Source organism: Acanthopagrus latus, chromosome 5 (assembly GCF_904848185.1).
Source record: "Acanthopagrus latus isolate v.2019 chromosome 5, fAcaLat1.1, whole genome shotgun sequence".
NCBI classification, from domain to species: domain Eukaryota; kingdom Metazoa; phylum Chordata; class Actinopteri; order Spariformes; family Sparidae; genus Acanthopagrus; species Acanthopagrus latus.
This window is the reverse complement of record NC_051043.1, coordinates 850396-871508: the sequence shown is the minus strand read 5'-3', so window position 1 is coordinate 871508 and position 21113 is coordinate 850396. Positions and strand designations below refer to the sequence as shown.

At 40.8% G+C, this 21113-nt stretch overlaps 2 protein-coding genes across 2 annotated transcripts in view; one reads left to right on the top strand and one right to left on the bottom strand.

Annotated features, from left to right (window-relative positions):
* Window positions 1–7313: 7313 nt before the first annotated feature.
* Window positions 7314–11714, bottom strand: sdf2l1 (stromal cell-derived factor 2-like 1). Its single transcript, XM_037097989.1, has 3 exons — window positions 11441–11714; window positions 9670–9866; window positions 7314–9563 (listed from the first exon to the last, which is right to left on the bottom strand). The coding sequence occupies exons 1-3, from the start codon at window positions 11616–11618 to the stop codon at window positions 9285–9287; spliced, it is 654 nt and encodes a 217-aa protein (XP_036953884.1). The 5' UTR covers window positions 11619–11714; the 3' UTR covers window positions 7314–9284.
* Window positions 11715–13956: 2242 nt separating this feature from the next.
* Window positions 13957–21113, top strand: part of marveld2b (MARVEL domain containing 2b) — a 16772-nt gene continuing 9615 nt past the window's right edge. The window contains exons 1-4 of the mRNA XM_037097960.1: window positions 13957–14352; window positions 16531–17776; window positions 18863–18898; window positions 18976–19154. Coding sequence (XP_036953855.1) covers window positions 16553–17776; window positions 18863–18898; window positions 18976–19154 — 1439 coding nt within the window. The 5' untranslated portion in view covers window positions 13957–14352; window positions 16531–16552. The remainder of the gene's footprint in view (window positions 14353–16530; window positions 17777–18862; window positions 18899–18975; window positions 19155–21113) is intronic.

Genomic DNA, 21113 nt, shown 5'->3' with positions numbered 1-21113 from the left:
CGACTTGGAAAACCGAGCCCACCGCTCGAACCTTCACCTGGTCGGTCTCCCAGAGAAGGTAGAAGGCTCAGATATGTGTGCCTCTTTGGAAAGGTGGATTCCTGAAGTGCTTGAACATAATTTTCCACGACTCGTCCTGATAGAGAGGGCGCACAGAATCAGCGGAGCCGGCGTTAATGATGCTGAGGCAGGGTGCCGCTCTGATGTGCGTCCCAGAGTGGTAATAATGAAGTTCCTAAACTACGCGGACAAGTTTCGAGTCATGAAGGCTGCCAGGAGCAAGGAGGAAATACTCTCCGACAACCAGAGAGTCATGTTTTTCCCCGATGTTTCTGCGGATCTGGCCAGATGGAGGAATGTCTTTGACTCGGTGAAGAAGGAGCTGTCTTCCCTCTCCATCCCGACTCTGCGTTACGGGATAATTCATCCGACTAAACTCCTGGTGACTGTTAAGGGGAGACGGCACATCTTTGATACCGCAGCGGCAGAGAAGGTTTTGGGCATGGATTGAAGGACTGTACCTCGGGATCCTCCGGGATCCTCGGGCTGGTTTGTTCAAGTTACTGAACTATGCGCTCTGACCTCACAGGGAGTCACTTCAAACACTGTTTAAATCGTCCAAATAGCTGTTTAGTTGCTATAGACGTAGTTTTGCATATTAATGACATTTCTAGGGTTGTTGGGCTTGCTGTTCCTCGCTGCGCTGCGGACGCAGGCGGAGCAGTTTAGGCTCCATGGTTTGGATGTGTGTACTGTGGGAGGGGTGGGTGTGTCTCAGTTGGGGATGTACACTCAGTTATGTTCATAGAGTTCTAAGGCACATGTTTTTCACTTCATTTGTTTATTATCCTTTGACTTTAGTTTTCAGACATTTCAAGTTTACCACAGCCAGTTTCATTTTCATTACAACGTGTCATCTGAACTTCAGTTTACATCCTGGAATGTAAGGGGTTTAAACAAACGTGTCAAGCTAAAAGAGGTTATGAGCAGGATCGAACAGTTAAAAGCCTAAATAGTTTTTATCCAGGAGACGCACTTGACCTCTGAAGATGTAATCAAAGTGAGGAGGAGGTGGCCTGGTCCAGCATTCTCAGCCTCTTTCAGTTCACACTCACCTGGGGTACTTACACTGAAACATAATTCTGTACCTTTTCATCTTATTAGTGTGGATGAAGATCGACTAGGCAGATACCTCATTATTCAGTGTGAAATTCTTTCAGTTCGATTAAATCTGGTTAATGTATATGGGCCCAATGAAGATAATCCGTCTTTTTTTAAACACCTGTTTTTGTCCTTGGCTACTTTACCTGGCAACCTTATCATGGGTGGGGATTTTAATTGTGCTCTACAGCCTGGAATGGATAGAGCTACTGGAATTGATGCTTCCCATAATCAGACAAGAAAGGAGCTGCTACAGTATATTAAAGAATTTAATCTAACTGACATCTGGAGAGAGAATCATCCTGACCAACTAACTTTCGCTTGTTACTCTAGTACATGTCAGACATACTCCAGAATTGATTATTATTTGGTTTCTGCCTCCTTGGTATCTACAGTCTCATGATCCTGGTATGATAGCATTATCATTTCAGATCATGCTTCGGTTTCATTTATCCTGAACATGCCCCAATCTTTGAATTACTCCCCAAGATGGCGTCTCTAGACATTTTGGCTTAGGGATCCAAAATGTATAAAGTTTATTGGAACACAAATTCATTATTATTTTGAAGATAATACAAACAGACATCAGCTGCTATACGATGGGAGGCTTTTAAGGCCTTTTTGAGGGGCCAGATGATAAGCTTCACGAGCTTTAAACACAAGCAGTCTAGATTGGAGATGGAACAGCTGGAATAAAAGATAAAGGAAATGAAACAAACTATTTTGCAAATCCTTCTCAACACTTATTTGTGGAACTTAATGAGCTAAGAGCTAAATACAATGTTTTATCTACAAATATGCAAATAAAAACTTGATGAAACTGAAGCAGTCCTATAACGAACAGGGTGAGAAAGCTAGTAAGCTCCCAGCTTGGCGTATTAAACAAATGGAAACTGAAAGAGCAATAAATACAATACAAACAGATGAAGGCTTGGTAACTAGTGACCCTAAAGAAATTAGACTTTTTCAAGCTTCTATGGAAATTTATACTGTTCGGATTATTCACCCTCAGCTTTTCATAAACAAAAGGAATTTTTTGATTTGTTAGACTTTGTCCCCCTAAAAGAAGACTCTCAGGCTGCTCTAGAGCTTGACCTAGAGGCCGAAGAATTGTCTGCGGCTATAGGTAGCATGAAGGGGGGAAAACCCCTGGACCGGACGGGATTCCTATTGAGATATATAAAACCTTTAGAACTAAACTCATACCACCTCTGCTCGAGATGTATCGTGAGTCTTTAGATAGCGGATCCCCTCCTCCTTCTCTCAGTACAGCAGTAATTACTTTGCTGTTGAAGTCAGGGAAGACACCCACTCTATGTGGATCTTACAGACCAATTTCACTGCTGAATAATGATCTCAAAATTCTTTGTACAGTATTGGCTAGACGGCTTGAATTGAGTTTGCTGGAAATAGTCCACTCTGACCAGAATGGCTTTGTGCAGGGAAGGCAGGGCTTTCACAATATCCATAGAGTACTTAATACAGTGTTTAATAAGTCTGGCTGTACAGACACTGCCATTGTGTCATTGGATGCCGTGAAGGCCTTCGACAGGGTGGAGTGGCTATGTTTATTTGAGGCTCTGCAAAGGTTTGGTATAGGGGGGAAATTTCTTGGTTGGATTAGACTTCTTTATGCTGCTCCACAGGCTGTAGTTTTAACAAATGGGTTATTTTAAACACCTTTTGAACTGCACCGGGAGAAGAGACAGGGCTGCCCCCTGTCGCCCCTGCTATTTACCCTTGCTATCGAGCCACTTGCTATGGCGATTCAAAAAAACACCAACCTGAATGGAATAAAGATAGGAGGTATTGAACATCGCTTGGCTCTGTATGCAGATGATGTAATTTTGTTATGTTCTAACTTGAAACAGACTATACCTACTTTACTTTCTCTCACAAACACTTTTGGGGTCTTTGCAGGTTACAAAATAAATAGCACCAAATCAGTAATATTATTTATGAATGAAAATAAGAGACTCATTGAGAGATAAGAGACAGATTGTCCCAGTGAACTAAGATCCTTTAACAGATTTACAGAGCTCATAAACAGGTGGACAAGTTTACCTATGTCTATGATCGGGCACATCAATGTTTTGAAAATGTCAATTTTACCTACTGTAAGTATTTGTATCTTTTCCAATCTATTCCACTTGCTCCCCCACTTTCTTTTTTCCGATCTCTTGAAAAGCTCTTCTCCTCCTGGAACAATTTGGAACAACAGACATCCCAGGCTCAGGCTCACATGGTTATATCTACCATACGACAGAGGTGGAAAGCTACCAAATTTTATGTGGTATTACTGGGCAGCTCAAATCAGAGCAGGAGTATTTTATTTTGTGAAGGACCATCCCCCAGCCTGGGTTCCAATAGAATCTCACTCAATTAATATTCCTTTAAATTTGTATATATATTCAGCCAACAAAAACAAATTAATCAAACAGACCAAAAACCCCTTCCTCAAAAATGCAACAAGGATTTGGCACAGTGCTCTGGAATACTTGGGAGAGACTTCCAAGTTATCACAGTTCTCTCCTATCTTTGGTAATGTTGAGTTTCAGCCTGGAAGAGCAGATAGCGGGTTTAAAATGTGGGCATCTTGACGTGTAGCTAAAATAGCTGACCTCTTTAAAGACAATCATACTTTCATGTCGTTCGAAGAACTTAAGGCCATGTATGGAATACATTCAAAACACTTCTTTAAATATCTTCAATTGAGAAGCTTCGTACTGGCCAGGCAGTGTAATAGTTTGAAACTTCCCCGACTATCTTCTCTTGAAGACTTTTTGATGAGATTTTAAGACTCTAAGGGGCAGGTGTCCTTTCTTTACAATTTTTTGTAAGTAAATCCAAAGAGTCATCACAAAACTTTTTCAAATCTTGGGGATCCGATTTGCAAGAAAATCTAACAGAAGAAGAATGGGCCACAGCTTGTTTAACAGCTCAAACTTAAACTGTAAATACAAACTCTAAATTACTACAATACAAATGGATAAGCAGACAGTATACAACCCCAAGTAAGCTGAACCTTTTTAACCCAAATATCCCAGATACTTGCATTAAATGTAAGCAAAAAAAAGGTTCTTTATTCCATTGCATGTGGGAATGCCCTCTGATACTCTCTTTTTGGGAAAAAAGTGTTGAACCTGGCCAGTCGAATCATTGAAAAAGAAGTACCTCTTATACCAAAGTTATGTTTTCCCTTTGTACAGGGATGTCTTTCTACTTGGCTTTGGAAAAGATAAGCTTGGTATGTCTGTAAGGTTTTCTGTAATGTCCTTGAGAAAAAGGATACCGAAGTAGATGGCTAGAATGATGAGCTGAACTGAAGATTTATCTATCTTTTTATTTTATCTTGATTTAGTGTACACATTTAGTCCCTTTACATACATATATATCCGTGTGTGTGTGTGTGTGTGTGTGTGTATATATATATATATATATATATATATATATATATATATATATATATATATAGCATATGTATATATATGTGTATGTACATGCATGTATAAATGTACACATTTATGTATTAACTTATTTTTCATTTATTTATCTCTTTCTACTACCATGACTTTTACACATGCAATGATAATTTGTTTTGTGGTCAAAGTGTCCCTACTCTTTTTTTAATTTTTTTATTTATTTAGTTAGTTAGTTAGTTAGTTATTTTCATCATTATCATTGCCATTATTATTATTGCTGTTTTCTTGCATGTGCCTTTTTGTTCTATGTTATTCATTGTTTGTAGATTAGCAAAATGTGCAATAAATGTATGTTTAAAAAAAACCCCAAAACATATCATCTTATTCACAAACACATTCACGAATCATAATTACACCAACACCAACAGAATACCCAAGAGTCATTGCGCCACAGCGTTACAATATGCCAGGAGAAGTTGTGATGAATGATTTCCAATTTGAAACGGCATTATGAGACGAAGCACAGGAGTTTTGAAGAGACATTTCCTCAAAATTCAGAGGTAAGCACAACACAAATACATGCAATGAAATCGTCATATCAAGCTTCAAGCAGGATTCTTGTCACATCTATGACACAACAGCAAAACGCAACAGAGTGCTCACTGAGAGTGGTGTGGATTTTGGGTAAGCACAAGAAGCCATTCTCAGATGCAGAAATAATAAAAGAGTGCATGACTGAAGTGATGGACACAATGTTTGAAGGCAAACAAAAAGAGGAAATATTCAACTGTGTATTGTGATTTATGTTAAAATGGAAATGACAAATTAATTTTAGTTCATATTTTTCTTGTTTTGAATGAAAAGGACATTATGTTTTGAATATCACAGTATTATTGCATGTGGCCTGACCGACATCAATACATGGACCTTTGAGTCATTGAAAAAAATCTTTGTGGCACTTTAAGATTTGTATTATAAGCCCCGGTATACACGTGCTGACCCATCCAGAACACATTAGTGAAGGAATAACAGTTCGGGAGCCACAAATAGGAGGTCGGCGTGCTGGATGCGGCCCGGGGGCCACCTATTGAGGACCGCTGCTTTAGACTGAGCTAAACTCTAAAAGCCATTTTACAAAGGTGTGTTTTTGTCCGTGATTTGAATGTTTGAGGGTCGGTACAGTCACGGATGTGTTTGGGGGGAGAGTTCCAGAGGGTGGGGGCAGCTGCAGAGAAGGCTCTGTCCCCAGGTTCGGTGCTTGGTCCTGGGAGGTGGAATCAGAAGGTTTGCATCAGATGAGCGGAGGCTGCGGGGTGGATTGTGGTGATAGAGCAAGTCAGTGAGGTAGTAAGGGGCCTGGTTAATGGAGGGCTTTGTGAGTGAAGAAGAGGATTTTAAACTGAATACGCTGTGGAACTGGAAGTCAGTGGAGGTTCTGGAGGACAGGAGTGATGTGATCACGGGTGGGGGTGTGGGTGTGAGTAAGCAGACGTGCAGAGGAGTTTTGGATGTACTGTAGTTTATTTAGAGTTTTGGATGGTGTGCCATAGAGGATAATGTTGCAGTAGTTGATTCTGGAGGTGATGGAGGAGTGGATGAGGGATTCGGCAGCAGAGGAGGAGAGTGATGGGCAATGTTCTTGAGGTGGAAGAAGGCAGTTTTGGTGATTTGGTTGATGTGATGTTCATATGAAAGGTTATTGTCAAGGATGACTCCGAGGTTGCGACTGTGGGGGGATGAAGACAGGGTGGAGTTGTCAATGGTGAGGTGGAATCTGTCTGTGGTTTTGGTGAGGGATTTGGGGCCTATAATGATAAGGTCTGATTTGTCACAGGTGAGTTTGAGGAAGTTGGTCTGCATCCAGGATTTGATGTTGGTGAGGCAGCGTGAGTAGCCAGGGTGGTGGATTTGGTGGAGATATAAAGCTGGGCATCATCAGTAAAGCAGTGGAAGTGGAGACCATGGCAAACGATATTGCCAAGGGGGAACAGGTAGAGTATGAAGAGAAGAGGACCAAGAACCAAACCCTGGGGGACGCCTTGGGACAGAGGAACAGTGGAGGAGGTACATGTTTCTGTCTCTATTACCATTTAAGTTCATAAAGTCCTTAAAAAATGATAATAAATGTGTCTAAAAGGTATTTTAGTGTAATATTGTTAATACACCTTTGTATGGACATTAATGGCACATTTGAAGTTGTTTCATTTTACCTCAGCCATTTCAGTTATGCTAATGTGCTTCGGACTATTAAACGGACACTGGCTTGTGAGACTTTGACAGTGAGGGAAATCTGTATATGATTTGTGAAACTTTTATTTCCTTTTTTGTTGGAGCTTTCATGGTGTCTAGGTGTCTGCTGAAACAGAGAGAGGGAGCGAATAAACCTTGAAAAGACATCTGTATGAATCGTGGCCGTTATTTAATTAGACCGGTGTAGCTACACACACCACAAAAACCATGGCCACAGATGCTCACGGACAGTCCAAGATTGGCCTTGTTCATGTTCATCTAAAGGTATTCATATTCAACTGTCACATCAAGATTTAGCTATGAAATGCATTTTTAATTGATGGTTTAGGTATGTGGTTACAGGATAGCTGATAAGTTAATATTTCGATCATGTCACATGACTTTAGGTAAACCGGCAGATCGAAGAAACAATTCTTGTGTTTTATGATGATCTGCGAGGTAAAATGACTGTTGTTCATCAATGGAGTCAACTTTGAGAAGGGCAATATAACACCTGCTTCTGGTCAGAGGACAGGTGTGTTTTATTCTTTTGTTTAGAAAACAGTCTCTTTTTCAGGAACACCCTGATCAAATTCACAGTTACACACTTACACCTGGAAGTTGCTCAGTAGAAACACAGTCTGATCTGCCAACCATACAGCAGCTCCACTAAAGCAGTGGGGGTTGACTGCCCCTCTGTGCCTCGCACAAGGGAACCTCATTTGGGAGGGGCAAGAGCTTCTGTTCACTTTACCCACCCAGACTTATCCTGCTATGCATTCAAGTGGCAGTCAACGTATATAAAACTTTTTTTTTCTTTTTAAAAAACAAACCTTTTACAGTTCACCAAACACAATTTAAAAAAGGACCCAACATACAAAAATAAAAAAACAGACAACTAAGAGGCACCAATTTTAAAAAGTATGTACATCTCCTCCTTTCACATATTCATCATAAAATAAATAAAAGTATTATTGTCACACTAATATAGAGCATGAAAAACATGAAGAATCTATCACATAACCATAATGGATGGGATCATTGTTCTGGAGGCTGTTAGGATGATGAGTCTGAGCCTCTGACACATGAGGCCCACCAGTCTCTGACTGGTCCATTCCCAGTGGGAACAATTGCCAAAAGGATGAAACTAGCTTCACAGCTGTTTATTGCTCAGCAAGGAAAATCCAAATCTGGCTTTGATTACAATCAAGTATGATTTGAATGTACAACAACTTTTAACTGGTTATGAAACATTTTCTGAGGATGACTTGAGTCATTGTGCCGTGGTATGGCACTAAAAGAAAGTTCACTTTGTTTCACCATTGTCAAAGACACTTATTAATCTTTTAAAGCCACAAAAAGATATATTACCTAATAACTCTGCATCATACATACAGATGTATTCTGCCCATTTCTCTCACTCACTTCTAAAGGAAGAACATGTGAAGCCAATCAGTATCTTCATGACAGGAGTCTAGGGATAATGGTTCTCTGTTATGCCAGTGGTTACAGGGAAAAGGCTTCCTCATTTTTATAGTCTTTCATGATTCAATTATTATTGGAAACTAAGGCTTCTTTCTTGCACAGCAGCCTCTCAGCCCATGATGATGTAAAACACAGTTGACTGTGGACACTGACACCTGTCTTACAACAATCACTGTCATCATTGCCAATCAATATTTCAACTGATATTGCTCTTTGGCTTTTATATTTCTGGACAAAACTGATTCAATTACATTTCAATAAATTTGCTCTTTCTGGGCCCCTGGTGGCCCCATGTAGTTGCTATACCCAGTCGGTGAACCTTGTTTTTTTTGTTTTGTTTTGTTTTTACAAAAGAGTATTTTCTCCCTTATCTGACCATTCAATTACATTTCAATAAATTTGCTCTTTATGAGCCCCTGGTGGCCCCATGTAGTTGCTAAACGTTGTTGTTTTTTTTTTGTTTTCTTACAAAAGAGTATTTTCTCCCTCATCTGACCATTAGACCACACTACACACAGTTGTGGTGAAAAGTTTCCAAACACTGTTAAAGAACATGCATATATCACAGTATTCTAAAGTTCAACTGGTTTCTACAGTTCTCATGTTTCTGTGATGAATAAGAGGAACACAAATTCTTAACACCTATAATAAATTCAGCTTTAAGAGCAGAATTTATGAATGTTTTAGTGACAAAGTAGTCTGTATTCCACTCATTCATCACAGAAACATGAGAGCTGTAGAAATCACTGGAACTGAAGACTGACATGTTGTACATGTTCTTTATGAGTGGATGTGAACTTCTGACCAGGACTTTACAGTGTCTCTGACCTTAGTCAAGCTGTTAGCATCATCTTACTCATCTCAGAACACTGCTTCACATGTATAGAGATGAGTCATCAGCCAAGTATTCTATTCTATCATTCACACATTTGGTCCAAGTGAGCTATATAAACAGGAACCAACATGCTTTCTGTCTTCATGTGATGATCAGAGCTCATCATGGTGCAGTGGCTCCATGTTGGGCTGAATGAACACACCCTCCATGGAACGCCACCAGTTGTGCTGGTTGGGAGAGCTCATGCCATGCACCTCGCGCTGGCCACGGATGGGGTGGCCATACTGCTCTCCTGTCACACTTAGAAAGGCGTCTGTGCCCACATGTTTGAAGCGCACAGCCTCATCGCGCTCCCAGTAGGTGCCGTCGCACTGCACTGCCCACACGTCCAGGTCGTCGCCTTCGCCGTTCTCTCCGAAGGCACTGACCTCCTGCAAACGACACAGGCAGGTGGAGGTAAAGGAGAAAAGGAGAAAAGATTTGCAAGGTGATGATAAAACACAAGTATAAAAGACAGTGTGTGTGCTGCTATCTGACCTGGTTATTAGACAGAGGTGAACTGAAGTGGTGTGTGTGGAGGTTTCGTCCAGTCTTCATGTGTGTGATGCGGATGGCCTGACCACACTTTATGGCAGCCCCGCGTTGACACGGAAGGTTGGGCTTCCCCCGAATCTGCCAGTAACTGTTGGCATCATCTGCATTCTCCACTCCAGTCACAGACTGCTGTCCACTGCCTACAGACACACACACACACACACACACACACACACACACACACACACACACACACACACACACAGTAAGAACGACAACTCCCACTGAGCTCTATTTCACACGTCAGACAGAAGAACTTCAGTAAGCTTCAGTTGTGTTCCTTTCAGGGGATGAAACATGGACTTTGTATATCTGTCAGATATGTGACTAGCCCCAATCTTGCCTCAGATATCCTATATGTCAATGATTTAGGGCTATTTTATTAAATAAAACTTTATTTACAGAAAATCTTTATTTTTGGAAATCAACAGCAGGTAATATAAGAGAGGGCTGCAGCTTCACTTATGCAACAGCATGTCATTGAATATCATATGCCACTCCTGATCCAGCCAACAATCCACTGCTGCTTAAGCAGCATATGATGTCCTGCATGGACAATCTGCTGCTGTTACAGCGGCAGATGCCTTTGGGCATTGACATGCCACTACTGATACAGAGGCATATGTTGTTTATTTGTTAATAAGAAGGTCTGTGGTACCAGGTGCACTGATCCAGTGGGTTTCTTTATGCAACTTTCTCTTCCTTTTTGTGCCATAAAGTTGCCTTTTTTCCTAAAATAAAGTCTTATGCTCATTTTAATAATTTCTCACTTGAAAGCCAGTATTGCAAATTCTGGAGAAATATGGTTAAAATGTGAACATTTAGTTAACTGACGTCTACTAAATTTGCATTGACAGACCAAATTTAGCCCAGACTTTGTTTACTGACAGCTATTATATGTCTTTTAGACATAAAACTGCCTGCTTGGTTGTGCCTACAGCTCACCTGCCATCCCCCCTGCTGTAGAGAGGGTAGAGCTAGTGGATTCAAAGCCAGCGTTCCTTAAGTGGTCTTGACATTCCAATAAATACAGTGTATGGACAGTGTCTTTATATAGTACACATCATTGTGATCTGATGACACCTGCAGGATGTCAACTGCATTTCAATCCAATATATTATTTTTAATGAGGTTCAGTATTAAAGTCATATTGGACTTTACTTTGAAAGGTTTTACTGGAATTCTAGTCGGTGGTTTACATTTTGGACATTATTATCGCCTGTGTAAAATAAATACATAAAACACGCATTTTTAGACAATGTCTAAACACATGAACACATTGGTCGTACATAAGAATGTTCGTTTGGGTTTAATTTCAACTTGTAGTAACTGTGTAACGTTAATTCCTGCTCTGCTGGTTCCAACAGTGCTGCCGTGTCAGTAGATGGCAGTGGGTCTCTTTGTGGTCATGAGCAGGTGTCATACATACAGCTGGACATTTTGAGGAAAAAAAATCTACCAGAGACAAGACATATGAGGTGCTGCGCTTGATATGCATTAGTGGATGTTTGCCGATGAGCAAGACAACTTTAAATTGTGCGCTTTTTGAATAATATTCCTTTAACCTGTATCACATTACGCTGTGGTAGGAGGGGCAGACACAACCCGTTCACCGTATTCATTGTCCTTAAATGTTACAAATGTGTTTGAATGTAAACTCACTGGTACAACTGGTACAGTCTGGTAGTAATCCTGGCTATCTGAGAGTAGTTACCTGAGCCATATTTGACATCATGGGAGTGGAGGCGGACGTTGTGTCTAGTGTTGAGCAGTTTGACCAGTGAGCCGCAGGTCACATAGTCGAGCTCCGAATCTCTTCCCTCACAGTCCGACCACAGCAGCACAATCAGCAGCGACTTGGCCAAAACATGGACAGCGTGAATTATCTCCATCTTCGTGTCTCTGCTCTGAAACGCTGAGACTGTGCACTGCACCTTCCGTCGTCTTCAAACGTTAATGCTGCTTTCAACCAATCCTAGCTTGACAAGTCCTAAAATACGGAACTAAATGTTGACACGTGATTGGCCATAATCCTTGGTGATTGGTCAAAGCATAGACGTATAGACGCTGCACTGAGCATGTTGTCCCATCACAAGTTGACGTTGCCGCCATAGACATAATATACGTAGACGCACGCTGTGTCCCAGTTCAGGGGCTGCACACTTCAAGGACCCGCCCTTTGCGGTCACCCCGAAGGAGTGTACTTCGGTGCGCCCTGCAGGCCGCGTATGACAAGCCGTTTTATCATTTAATCGAAATGTAATTACATTTTTGATAGCCATAATAGCATTTCTCCTGGTCAAAATTGTATTCTCACCAGTCAAAATGGTAATTAGAGATATCCGCAATAACATTCTTACTAGTTGAAATGTTATTTCAAGATATCTACAACTTTGATTGTACTAGTCAAAACTAAATTTAAGATATCAAAGTTGCCTTTTTAACATTTAATAGCTAGACTGGATATGTATTGCAGATATCTGTAATTCAGTTCTTCATAGTCAAAAAGAACATTTCAGATATCCACAATGACAATCTTCCTATCCACAACTGTCATTTCAGATATCCACATGACATTCTTACAAGGACAAATGACGTCCCCTTTGCCATTCATGTGTATTGGGCTTTCAATTTCAGATATACACAAATACAAATCGGATAAATATAATGAACATTCTGGATATCTGCAATTTAATTCTTACTAGGAAAAACTCCCATTTCAGACTTACAATTAAATTGTTTCTAGTCATAACACGAATTGTGGATAGCCGTAATGACATTTTTACAAGTCACAGTGTATTTTTTGATATTCAAAACTACATAGCTATGCATTTTGGATATCTGCAATTAAAATTATGACCAGTAAAAATGCAATTTCGAACATTTGTATATATATACATATTGTATTTATATATATATATATATATATATATATATATATATATATATTTATATTTATATATATATATATATATATATATATATATATATATATAGTGGATGTCCATAATGACATTTTTACTAGTCACAACGTATTTTTGGATATTCAAAATAATTGCATTCTGGATATCTGGAATAGTTTTTCATTGTAGATATCTGAAATGAAAATTATGACTGGTAACAATTGGATTCCCAGTATGCTATACAGCTTTGGGGGATGAAAAGACATATTTCTACTATAAATGAGCCTGATTGGTCAAAAAACATGGCCGCCAGGGACCCATGTATTTTTGCAATGGGCGGGGCTTAGAAATGATTGAAACTTGGCCCAATGTTTGGAAATGATGTGCATCAACTCTTATTAAAATATGAGCCCAGTCAGCCAGATGGTGGGGCTGTAACTAAGGCTTGAAAATGCGTTTTTGGGAAGGCCAGCAAGTCCAGCTCCATGTGCTTTACAAAAAGCCTCTGGACCACGAAGCTCCGCCTCCCTAGATTTTTTGCCAATTTGCATAATATGAAAAACAGTAAAATGAATAGAACTTTTGAAAGATTGACTCTATCAACACCACATTTGGTATATGGCTTTAGGGGATGAAAAGACAAATTTCTTTAATAAATTAGCCAGATTGGTCAGAAAACATGGCCGCCATGGACCAATGTATTTTCGCAATGGACAGGGCTTAGAAATGATTGGCCATAACCCTATCATCACAAAACTTGGTGGGTTCACAGCAGGACTGGGAATCTGCCTACCAAAGCATGTTGAGCTCAACCTATTGGGGGCACTATAAATGCCATTAGCATGTAGCTGAAAAACCAATTTGGAGAAATCTTCAGCTAATCATGGTTATGTGTTGCACAGATCTTTGAGGAACACGGCGGCTGATGTCATCAACTGTGGGTGATGAGGGTCTGGGTGGCCGATTTGGGGCGAAAGAGGTTAGAACCCGCAGACTGCCGCTGTATTATTTCATTAGTTTTATGACAAACTGCAGCTTTATCAAGTTGAAAACATATGAGGAAGTATCAAAAAATCATAAATGAAAGAATTGACTGATTGATTGTAATTTGAGGTGTCTAGCCTACAGCAGTCCTCTGGTCTAGCATCTCACACCTATAACAGTGTTGGACGTTATCATTATAGATAATTCAATTAAAATTTAAATTGGTGTAATAATAATTCAAAACCACGAGTAATCACTGCAAAATGTTTTTTTTTTTTTTGTATTTGTATTTAATATACCAACTAATCTCCTCAATTCGCATCATGTTAAAATAGGAATATTAACTTTATCTGTGCAAGTTGATTGTGAAATACTGTATATTCAAAACTGACCGCATGGTGGCAGAATTGTTTTGACATAATTGCTTCAATTGACTGGCCCGGGGAGTGTAAGCATTGAAAGCATTGTGACTTAAAGTGGGAAGTCGGAGGGAGTCAGTGAACGCATCGTCAGGCTGGTCAAACTGGCCCAACACGGCCAGGTGAGTTTCACGGCGGCACCCGGCTTATCACCGGAGTCTGAGATCATTTTTTTCCTCCCGCTGATTAACCCAGTCAACCCGGAGTTCATCTTAATGTCTGACCTGAGAGCGATGTAAGAACGTCGGAGAACAAAAGGAGGGTAACGCACAGGATGTTGCACCTGTTTGACCGACAATAACAGACGAACTTATCAGCAGGTAAGTCAGCCTATAGATATCGAATTCGATGTGCCATTTTCGCTTTGATTTTCGAGTTGATTAAATTTTAACTTGTAAGACAGAGGACAAAGATAGGCCTAGGTTGCCTTTGGTTTGATCCACAAAATTGATGTATTTTTATTTTACGGTTTCCGATATAAGTAGCTACATGCAGACACCTGGCTTGTACCTAACTTCAGTACACGGACAGCCACTATGGGCGAGCCTACCGATGCATCACACTGACTTTGTCTTTCTTAATCGTTTAATGAACTCGTCATTAAGTTGTTCATAAATCTTAGAGTACCTTTACAATCAGGGGTCCAAACCTCAGCAGGCTACTAGCTACAAAGTTCTGCACAGCAAAATCTCCATTTTGATCAATCATTAGCAATAGTAGTAGTAGTAGTAGTAGTAGTAGTAGTATCTTTACTCAGTCATCCCATAGAATAGGCTGCAGTGAGTACACACGGTGTTTCAAGCATTACAAAGGCAGAAGTCTATGCGTTAGGCAGTGACTGAAACAGAATGCTTGTATACCTGTTCCATATTCTTATCAGCGACACCAACAAAAGTCATTCACACTTGTTATCTTAAAAACAAGTTTTGTGAAAAAATCTTTTAAAAAAGAAAGCGAATGACACATATTTAAATGTATATTTGCACTGCTCCATAATTTAACCTCAACAATATTAGCATATCCTTTTAATATCTTTACTTTTTCATACAGTAAACTTTCAAACTCCTGTCAGATCCCATTTGCTCTCCTGTATGGACAAAATCTTTTCAACAGTCACTGATTTATTTATGAACATTATTATTATTTCATTTTAAAGCAAATCATTAAATGAGAGTGAGCTTAATGATCAGTCTTGTTAATGATACATAAGACTATTTGATTTATGTTGAATATTATATAGGTCAAATTATATATCTCATACAGTCTAACTGTTCAAATTGAGGTTACATGAAATTATAAATGAGGTTAACCATTTTACCTATATTTTCAGTCACTGCCATATTGTCAAGAAAAGATAAATGAATATTAGTGACATGACTTCCATTTTCCTCCATACTCTGATGAAGGCCACAAGGCCAAAATGTAAGCATATTGCTTGACATGACTGGAATAAATTGGTGAAATTTGTCCTGAAGATTTGCCTTTAACTTTGTGCCTTTAGATAATTAAAATAACTGATAATTGCAGCCCAAATACTATACGAATTGTAAGTAGGTCGATGAATGAATATTAGTCACATGACTTCCATTTTCCCCCATACTCTGATGAAGCCCACAAGGCCAAAACATAAGCATGTTGCTTGACATGACCGGAATAAATTGGTGAAATTTGTCCTGAAGATTTGCCTTTACCTTGGTGCCTTTAGATAATTAAAATAATTGATAATTGCAGCCCAAATACTATACGAATTGTAAGTAGGTCAATCTGGAACAGTTCTTCACAGTTTAAGATAAGAACACAATTGACCTCACCAAACTACTCTAATAAATACAAAACTGGAGAGGAAACAAGTGAGCAAAGCCATCCTGACTGGGCAGTCGCAACACTGAAGTGTCTAAAGGAGCAGTTTGTGGAAGTGTTCTGAGGTCAGACATCTGCCACCAGGTTAGTCAGAGACTGGCAAGATGGGAGAGTTGACCCAGATTGTTTAAAAGTCTGTAACTGAGGTGAATGGAATTTTATCTGTGGGGCTAACAGCAGAGGAGATGCCAGCAGAGACTGGAGAGGGACTCCAAAACACCAGCAGCCCTAAATATATGTTGGAGGCAATTCAGCATGTCACAGGCTACATACACACTACTCAACCAATCATCATTTGTTTTATAGGGTTGCTAGATTTTTCAAGTGTTCATGTAAACAGCATAATGCGATTATCAAATAAAAGCTGTTTGCATTATATGAAATCCGATAAGCAGGCCTAGTTTTTTTCCTAATATTCTGTTTTATTCGGCACACGAATACTGTTAATCCAGTTAATCAGTGACTCTGTTGTCATGATGTAGCCTTGTTCCTATCAGCAATTGCTTTGGCCAGTGGACCATTATCATAAGAGAAATTATGTCCAAAGCTTTTAAAAAAACACACATTTTATTAAACCGGAATGATCCTTTAAAGCCACTGTATGTCTACCCATATACTATTTCCTTTACTTTCTGTAGTGAGCAAAGAGTCCAGGTCCCAATGTCTTCAGGAGGAGTCGGCTCTGTCACCAGGTTTGACCCGGTGCGGGAGATCCCACACAATGAAAACAAGGGCTCCTTAGGGTGGGACCTGAATTTCCCTCCGCCCCCAGCATCTTTGCAAGGAACAGCTCTGGCTGTCAGCTTAGACCCCCTCCCCCCTCCCCCTCTACCTGAACAGCCAGCTGTTGGGCCTGAATCGTTCTACCACCCCAGCGATGATAAGCCAATGGAGGATGACTGTGCTACCATGGACATTAAGCCGGTGCACCGCTTCATCCCCAACTCTATCAAGAACTTCTTCCATGGCAACAGCAGTAACCGAGGGAGCAAGGGTTGGTCCTCCCCCAATCCTTTACCTTCCCCTCACTCCCCTGCCCCCTCATCCAGGAAAAGTACCAACTGCAACACCACAGCAGGAGTCCCCTGCTCACCTCCTCACTCTGCCCCTCCATCCCCATCTCTTCCAGGCTCCTATCGTGACCCCTATGGCAGCTACACCACTGAGAAGGAGCGAGACATGCTGCTGCTGGGTGCTGAAGCCTTTGACTCCACATCTGCAGTGCCCACCAATGTCTCAGCCCAGACCTACCAGGAGCGGGTGGAGGAGTACCACATGCGCTATGCCTACATGAAGTCATGGGCTGGCCTGCTGAGGATCTTGGGCTGCGTGGAGCTGCTGCTGGGGGCTGCTGTGTTTGCCTGTGTCTGTGCTTATGTTCATAAGGACAATGAGTGGTTCAACATGTATGGCTACTCTCAGCCACAGCTGTTTGGGGGACTTGGCGGAGGTGCCGGTGCATATGGATCTGGAGGCGGTTCCTACACAGGCCCTAAGACACCTTTTGTTCTGGTGGTGGCTGGTCTTGCGTGGATTGTGACTGTTATTCTCGTCGTTCTTGGGATGACCCTATACTACAGAGCCATCCTTTTAGACTCTTCTTGGTGGCCGCTCACAGAATGTTCCTTAAACCTGGTCTTGGCAGTGCTTTACATGGCAGCAGGGATTATGTATGTGAGGGACACCACTCGAGGGGGGCTGTGTAACATACCGGTCTTCAACAATGGAATAAACGGAGCATTCTGTCGCACCGAGGCTGGTCAGACAGCAGCCATCATCTTCCTTTTCATCACAATGATGCTCTACTTCATCAGTGCAGGAGTGTGTCTTAAAATGTGGAGGCATGAAGCAGCCAGGATAAGGGCGGAGGCGCTATCACAGGAGGTTTGACACACACACACACACACACACACACACACACACACACACACACACACACACACACACACACACCCTTACTCTCACTCTAAAGTGACCAGTCACTTTTCTCTTTGGATGGATGCAGGAAAACAGTCTATGTTGAGAGCAAAAGAGGCAAAACGTTTTAGCCAAAATGCAATCTTGTGTATCGACTTGCTAATCCAACAACTGTAAACCATTACCAGCACACAGAAGAGAAGGTCTAGGCCTGGATATCCACTGGATAATTTGAAAGCCCTTGAACATTAACTGTTGTTCCATTTTTTTTTCTCAGTTTCTATTAGTCCTGCACTACTATGCTGTGATGAGCTAGAACTACTATTCCATGACTCAATAATACGTGTTGCCTCTACATGATCACCCAAACCCAGACCATGATCTTTTCCTAAACCTGTAGTGGGGTTGCCTTAAACCCAATCACACTTTGACTGAAAACTGAAACTAATAAGTTTTAGAATAAAAGAGAAATAATAAGTTAGCTGCAGGGCCAGGACATTTAAGAATAATGTATTTTCAGTGTAGCTCCAGGGAATTTTACAACTTCCTTGTGTGGTCGTTAAAGGGTTTGAAGTTAAGAAGGGAAGCTGTCTAGCAGAGCATCGAATAGACCTACTATGCAATTAAAGCACAGTAGTACTAGACAATCACAGTACAGTTGCCAGGCCAGTCATATCACAGAAGGCAGGACTTGGCAAAACTGTCTGACAGTGTCCTCTATGATTTGGCACACACATATTATTAGTCTTCATGAGCAGTGCAATGCATGAAAATGCATATAGGCACAGGATATATATATATAACAAATACATGTAATTAAACTGCCAGAAGCCACCCACCGCGATTAGGACATAAAAACGTGTTGTTTTTCTATGACCTAGCTATCACTTTCTATAAGTATGATTATTGAAATGCAGAGAGTTGAAACTTAAGTATGATAATGACTTGTAGTCATTGGTCTTTAACATTCAAAAGCACTAGAATAGTTGATTAAAATAAGTCACTGAATAATGATCCACTTCCCACCTCTTCTTCCCATCACAATCAACCTAGATGAAGACGACTGGATCATCAATACCTTTGTCTATAGTAAGTATCAAGGTTAACTTTTTAAATGATTATTGCACACAGTGGGCATGAACTGAACATATGGCTATCTACTGTAGCTAGGTCCCTCCTCCAGGGCTTCGGAGCAGACCCCTCTCCCCACCATTCAGCCAGATGTCATGGATGCTTCAAATCATTCTGCAGTTGCCGCTCCGGTGGTCCTGGAGCCAGAGATCCTCCGAGGTCACATACCAGCTGGACACATCCCCAAACCTGTTGTTATAGCCGACTATGTGGCGTGAGTATAACCATGATAGTCACACTTTTTCGAAAATACATTGCTGTGTTAAGGCACCGTGGATTGGGAGCCTCTCATTATTCACCTTCATATTTGACATTCAAATTAATTCTGCTAAAAAGGTTCTCAAAAATGTTCTGGATGAAAGATAACCTCCCAAAATGTGATATAATTTGCCCTCTTCAAATACAATTACCTTTTTAATGACAAGCATTAATTATCAGGCTGACTATAGGCTTCATTTTTTGTGACAGTAATGAAGAGGTGATATTCCCCCTAGTGTCAGTAAAAATGGTTCACTACATTGTCTTATAAGTTAATAAAATTAACTCACTAAATGTAAAGAAAGGAAATATTTTTGCACCTGTGCTCCTCACCAGGGATGTCCCGATGCGATCTTCATGATTGGGATCGGGCATTTTTCCATTGATTGGGGATAGGCAATTTTGAACGTGGACCCAAGCCAGATTTTGCACAAAACATCTGCACATCTTTGTAATATCTGCATATCTTTTATGTCCTAGCTCTGGACAGAGCAGATGCAGGACTTCTGCACAGCACAGACAGGAAATTGAGCAGCGAAACAACAACATAACATCTGGTTAATTTTCAAAATAAAATAAAGATGAAGGAGCAAATCCATACCGGAACACAACAGACATGCATCCAGTGTAATCCTTAGAGTCACATCTGTAACATCTGCAATACGACCATGTTGCACGGGGCGTGAAAACTTGGCACGTACACTCTTCAGCTGGACCTGATCTGAAGTTATCAAAAGAATTTTGCTCAAATTATTAACAAACAAATTCTTCAGCTAGCTATAAAAATGTAAACTGTTTGATATCTCAGTCAGACTAAATGCTATTAACACCAAATTTGAGTTCCATGGTTGCCATGACACTGGGAAGGGATGAGTCGAATTTGGTGAATTTTGGCCTCTAAGATGGGAAATTTATATCTCTTGAACGGCTACATTGATTTTTATGAAATTTGGTTGGTATGATGTGGGGCTAATCCACTAATGATGCCATATCTTGAAGGTGGTCATTACTGGCTTGATGCAACAAATCCAAATGGGCACACATTCAGCCTTTTGCACTTCCAGTGCACTTCCCATTACAGCGAATACCATGGCTCAGACATTGGCCTGTGTCTTCACTTTTGCCCCAAGCCCGTCATCCTTTGGGCCCAACTTCCATGGGCTCTGCGGTGCACGGGTTCCAAGTTGCACTTCCCATTACAGCGAATGCCATGGCTCAGACGTTGGCCTGTGTCCTCACTTTTGCCCCAAGCCCATCATCCTTTGGAGCCAACTTCTATGGGCTCTGTGGTGTGCGGGGTCCGAGTCACGCGGGGGGGCTTGGCCCCTGTTCATAACTGCTTGCAGTTCTAGTTATCCTTGTTTTCTCTCTGGCTCGGTCTAATTCTTTCTATTGATACTGCTTTTCTTCTTCAGTGTTCTTATGTCTTCTCTTTGACGTGGGCAGTGGTGGGGCATTTTTCAGCTCTGTTGTTGTTGTCTGTTCCAAACCATTGTTTACATTTTGAGCTTGAACGTATCTGATCAGGTAAGAGCAGGCACTGTGCCTGCGCGGGGGAGAGGCACTGCCCAGTACGAGCTGTGTGAGGGAGGGGGGCTGCCAGCAGTGTGTGCACAAGAATGACTGACACTTCTCACACACTCCCCTTGGCTGTGATTGGTTGAATTGACCCAGGAACAATGGATTCTTACAAATTAAATAAGAGCCACTGGGTGGATCCACAGACAGTGGATTTTTGCACAGCTGACCTGCATCTTATTCTACTGTCAGATCATAATGACAATTTTAGCAAATACAACCAAAAATAGTTAAAGACTACAGCTTTTAAGTGCTTAATTTTGGAAAAATAAAATGAATTGTAACAACAGTTTAAGTTTCCCATGAAAGTGAAAGTATTTGCATGAAAATATACTTA

Excerpts from the sequence above, each read along its gene's own strand:
- sdf2l1 (XM_037097989.1), bottom strand. The coding sequence starts at position 11,618 with ATGGAGATAATTCACGCTGTCCATGTTTTGGCCAAGTCGCTGCTGATT. Across the intron at positions 9,867-11,440 it reads TGATGTCAAATATGGCTCAG|GCAGTGGACAGCAGTCTGTG; the intron begins GTAACTACTCTC and ends GTGTGTCTGTAG. Across the intron at positions 9,564-9,669 it reads CACCTCTGTCTAATAACCAG|GAGGTCAGTGCCTTCGGAGA; the intron begins GTCAGATAGCAG and ends TGTCGTTTGCAG.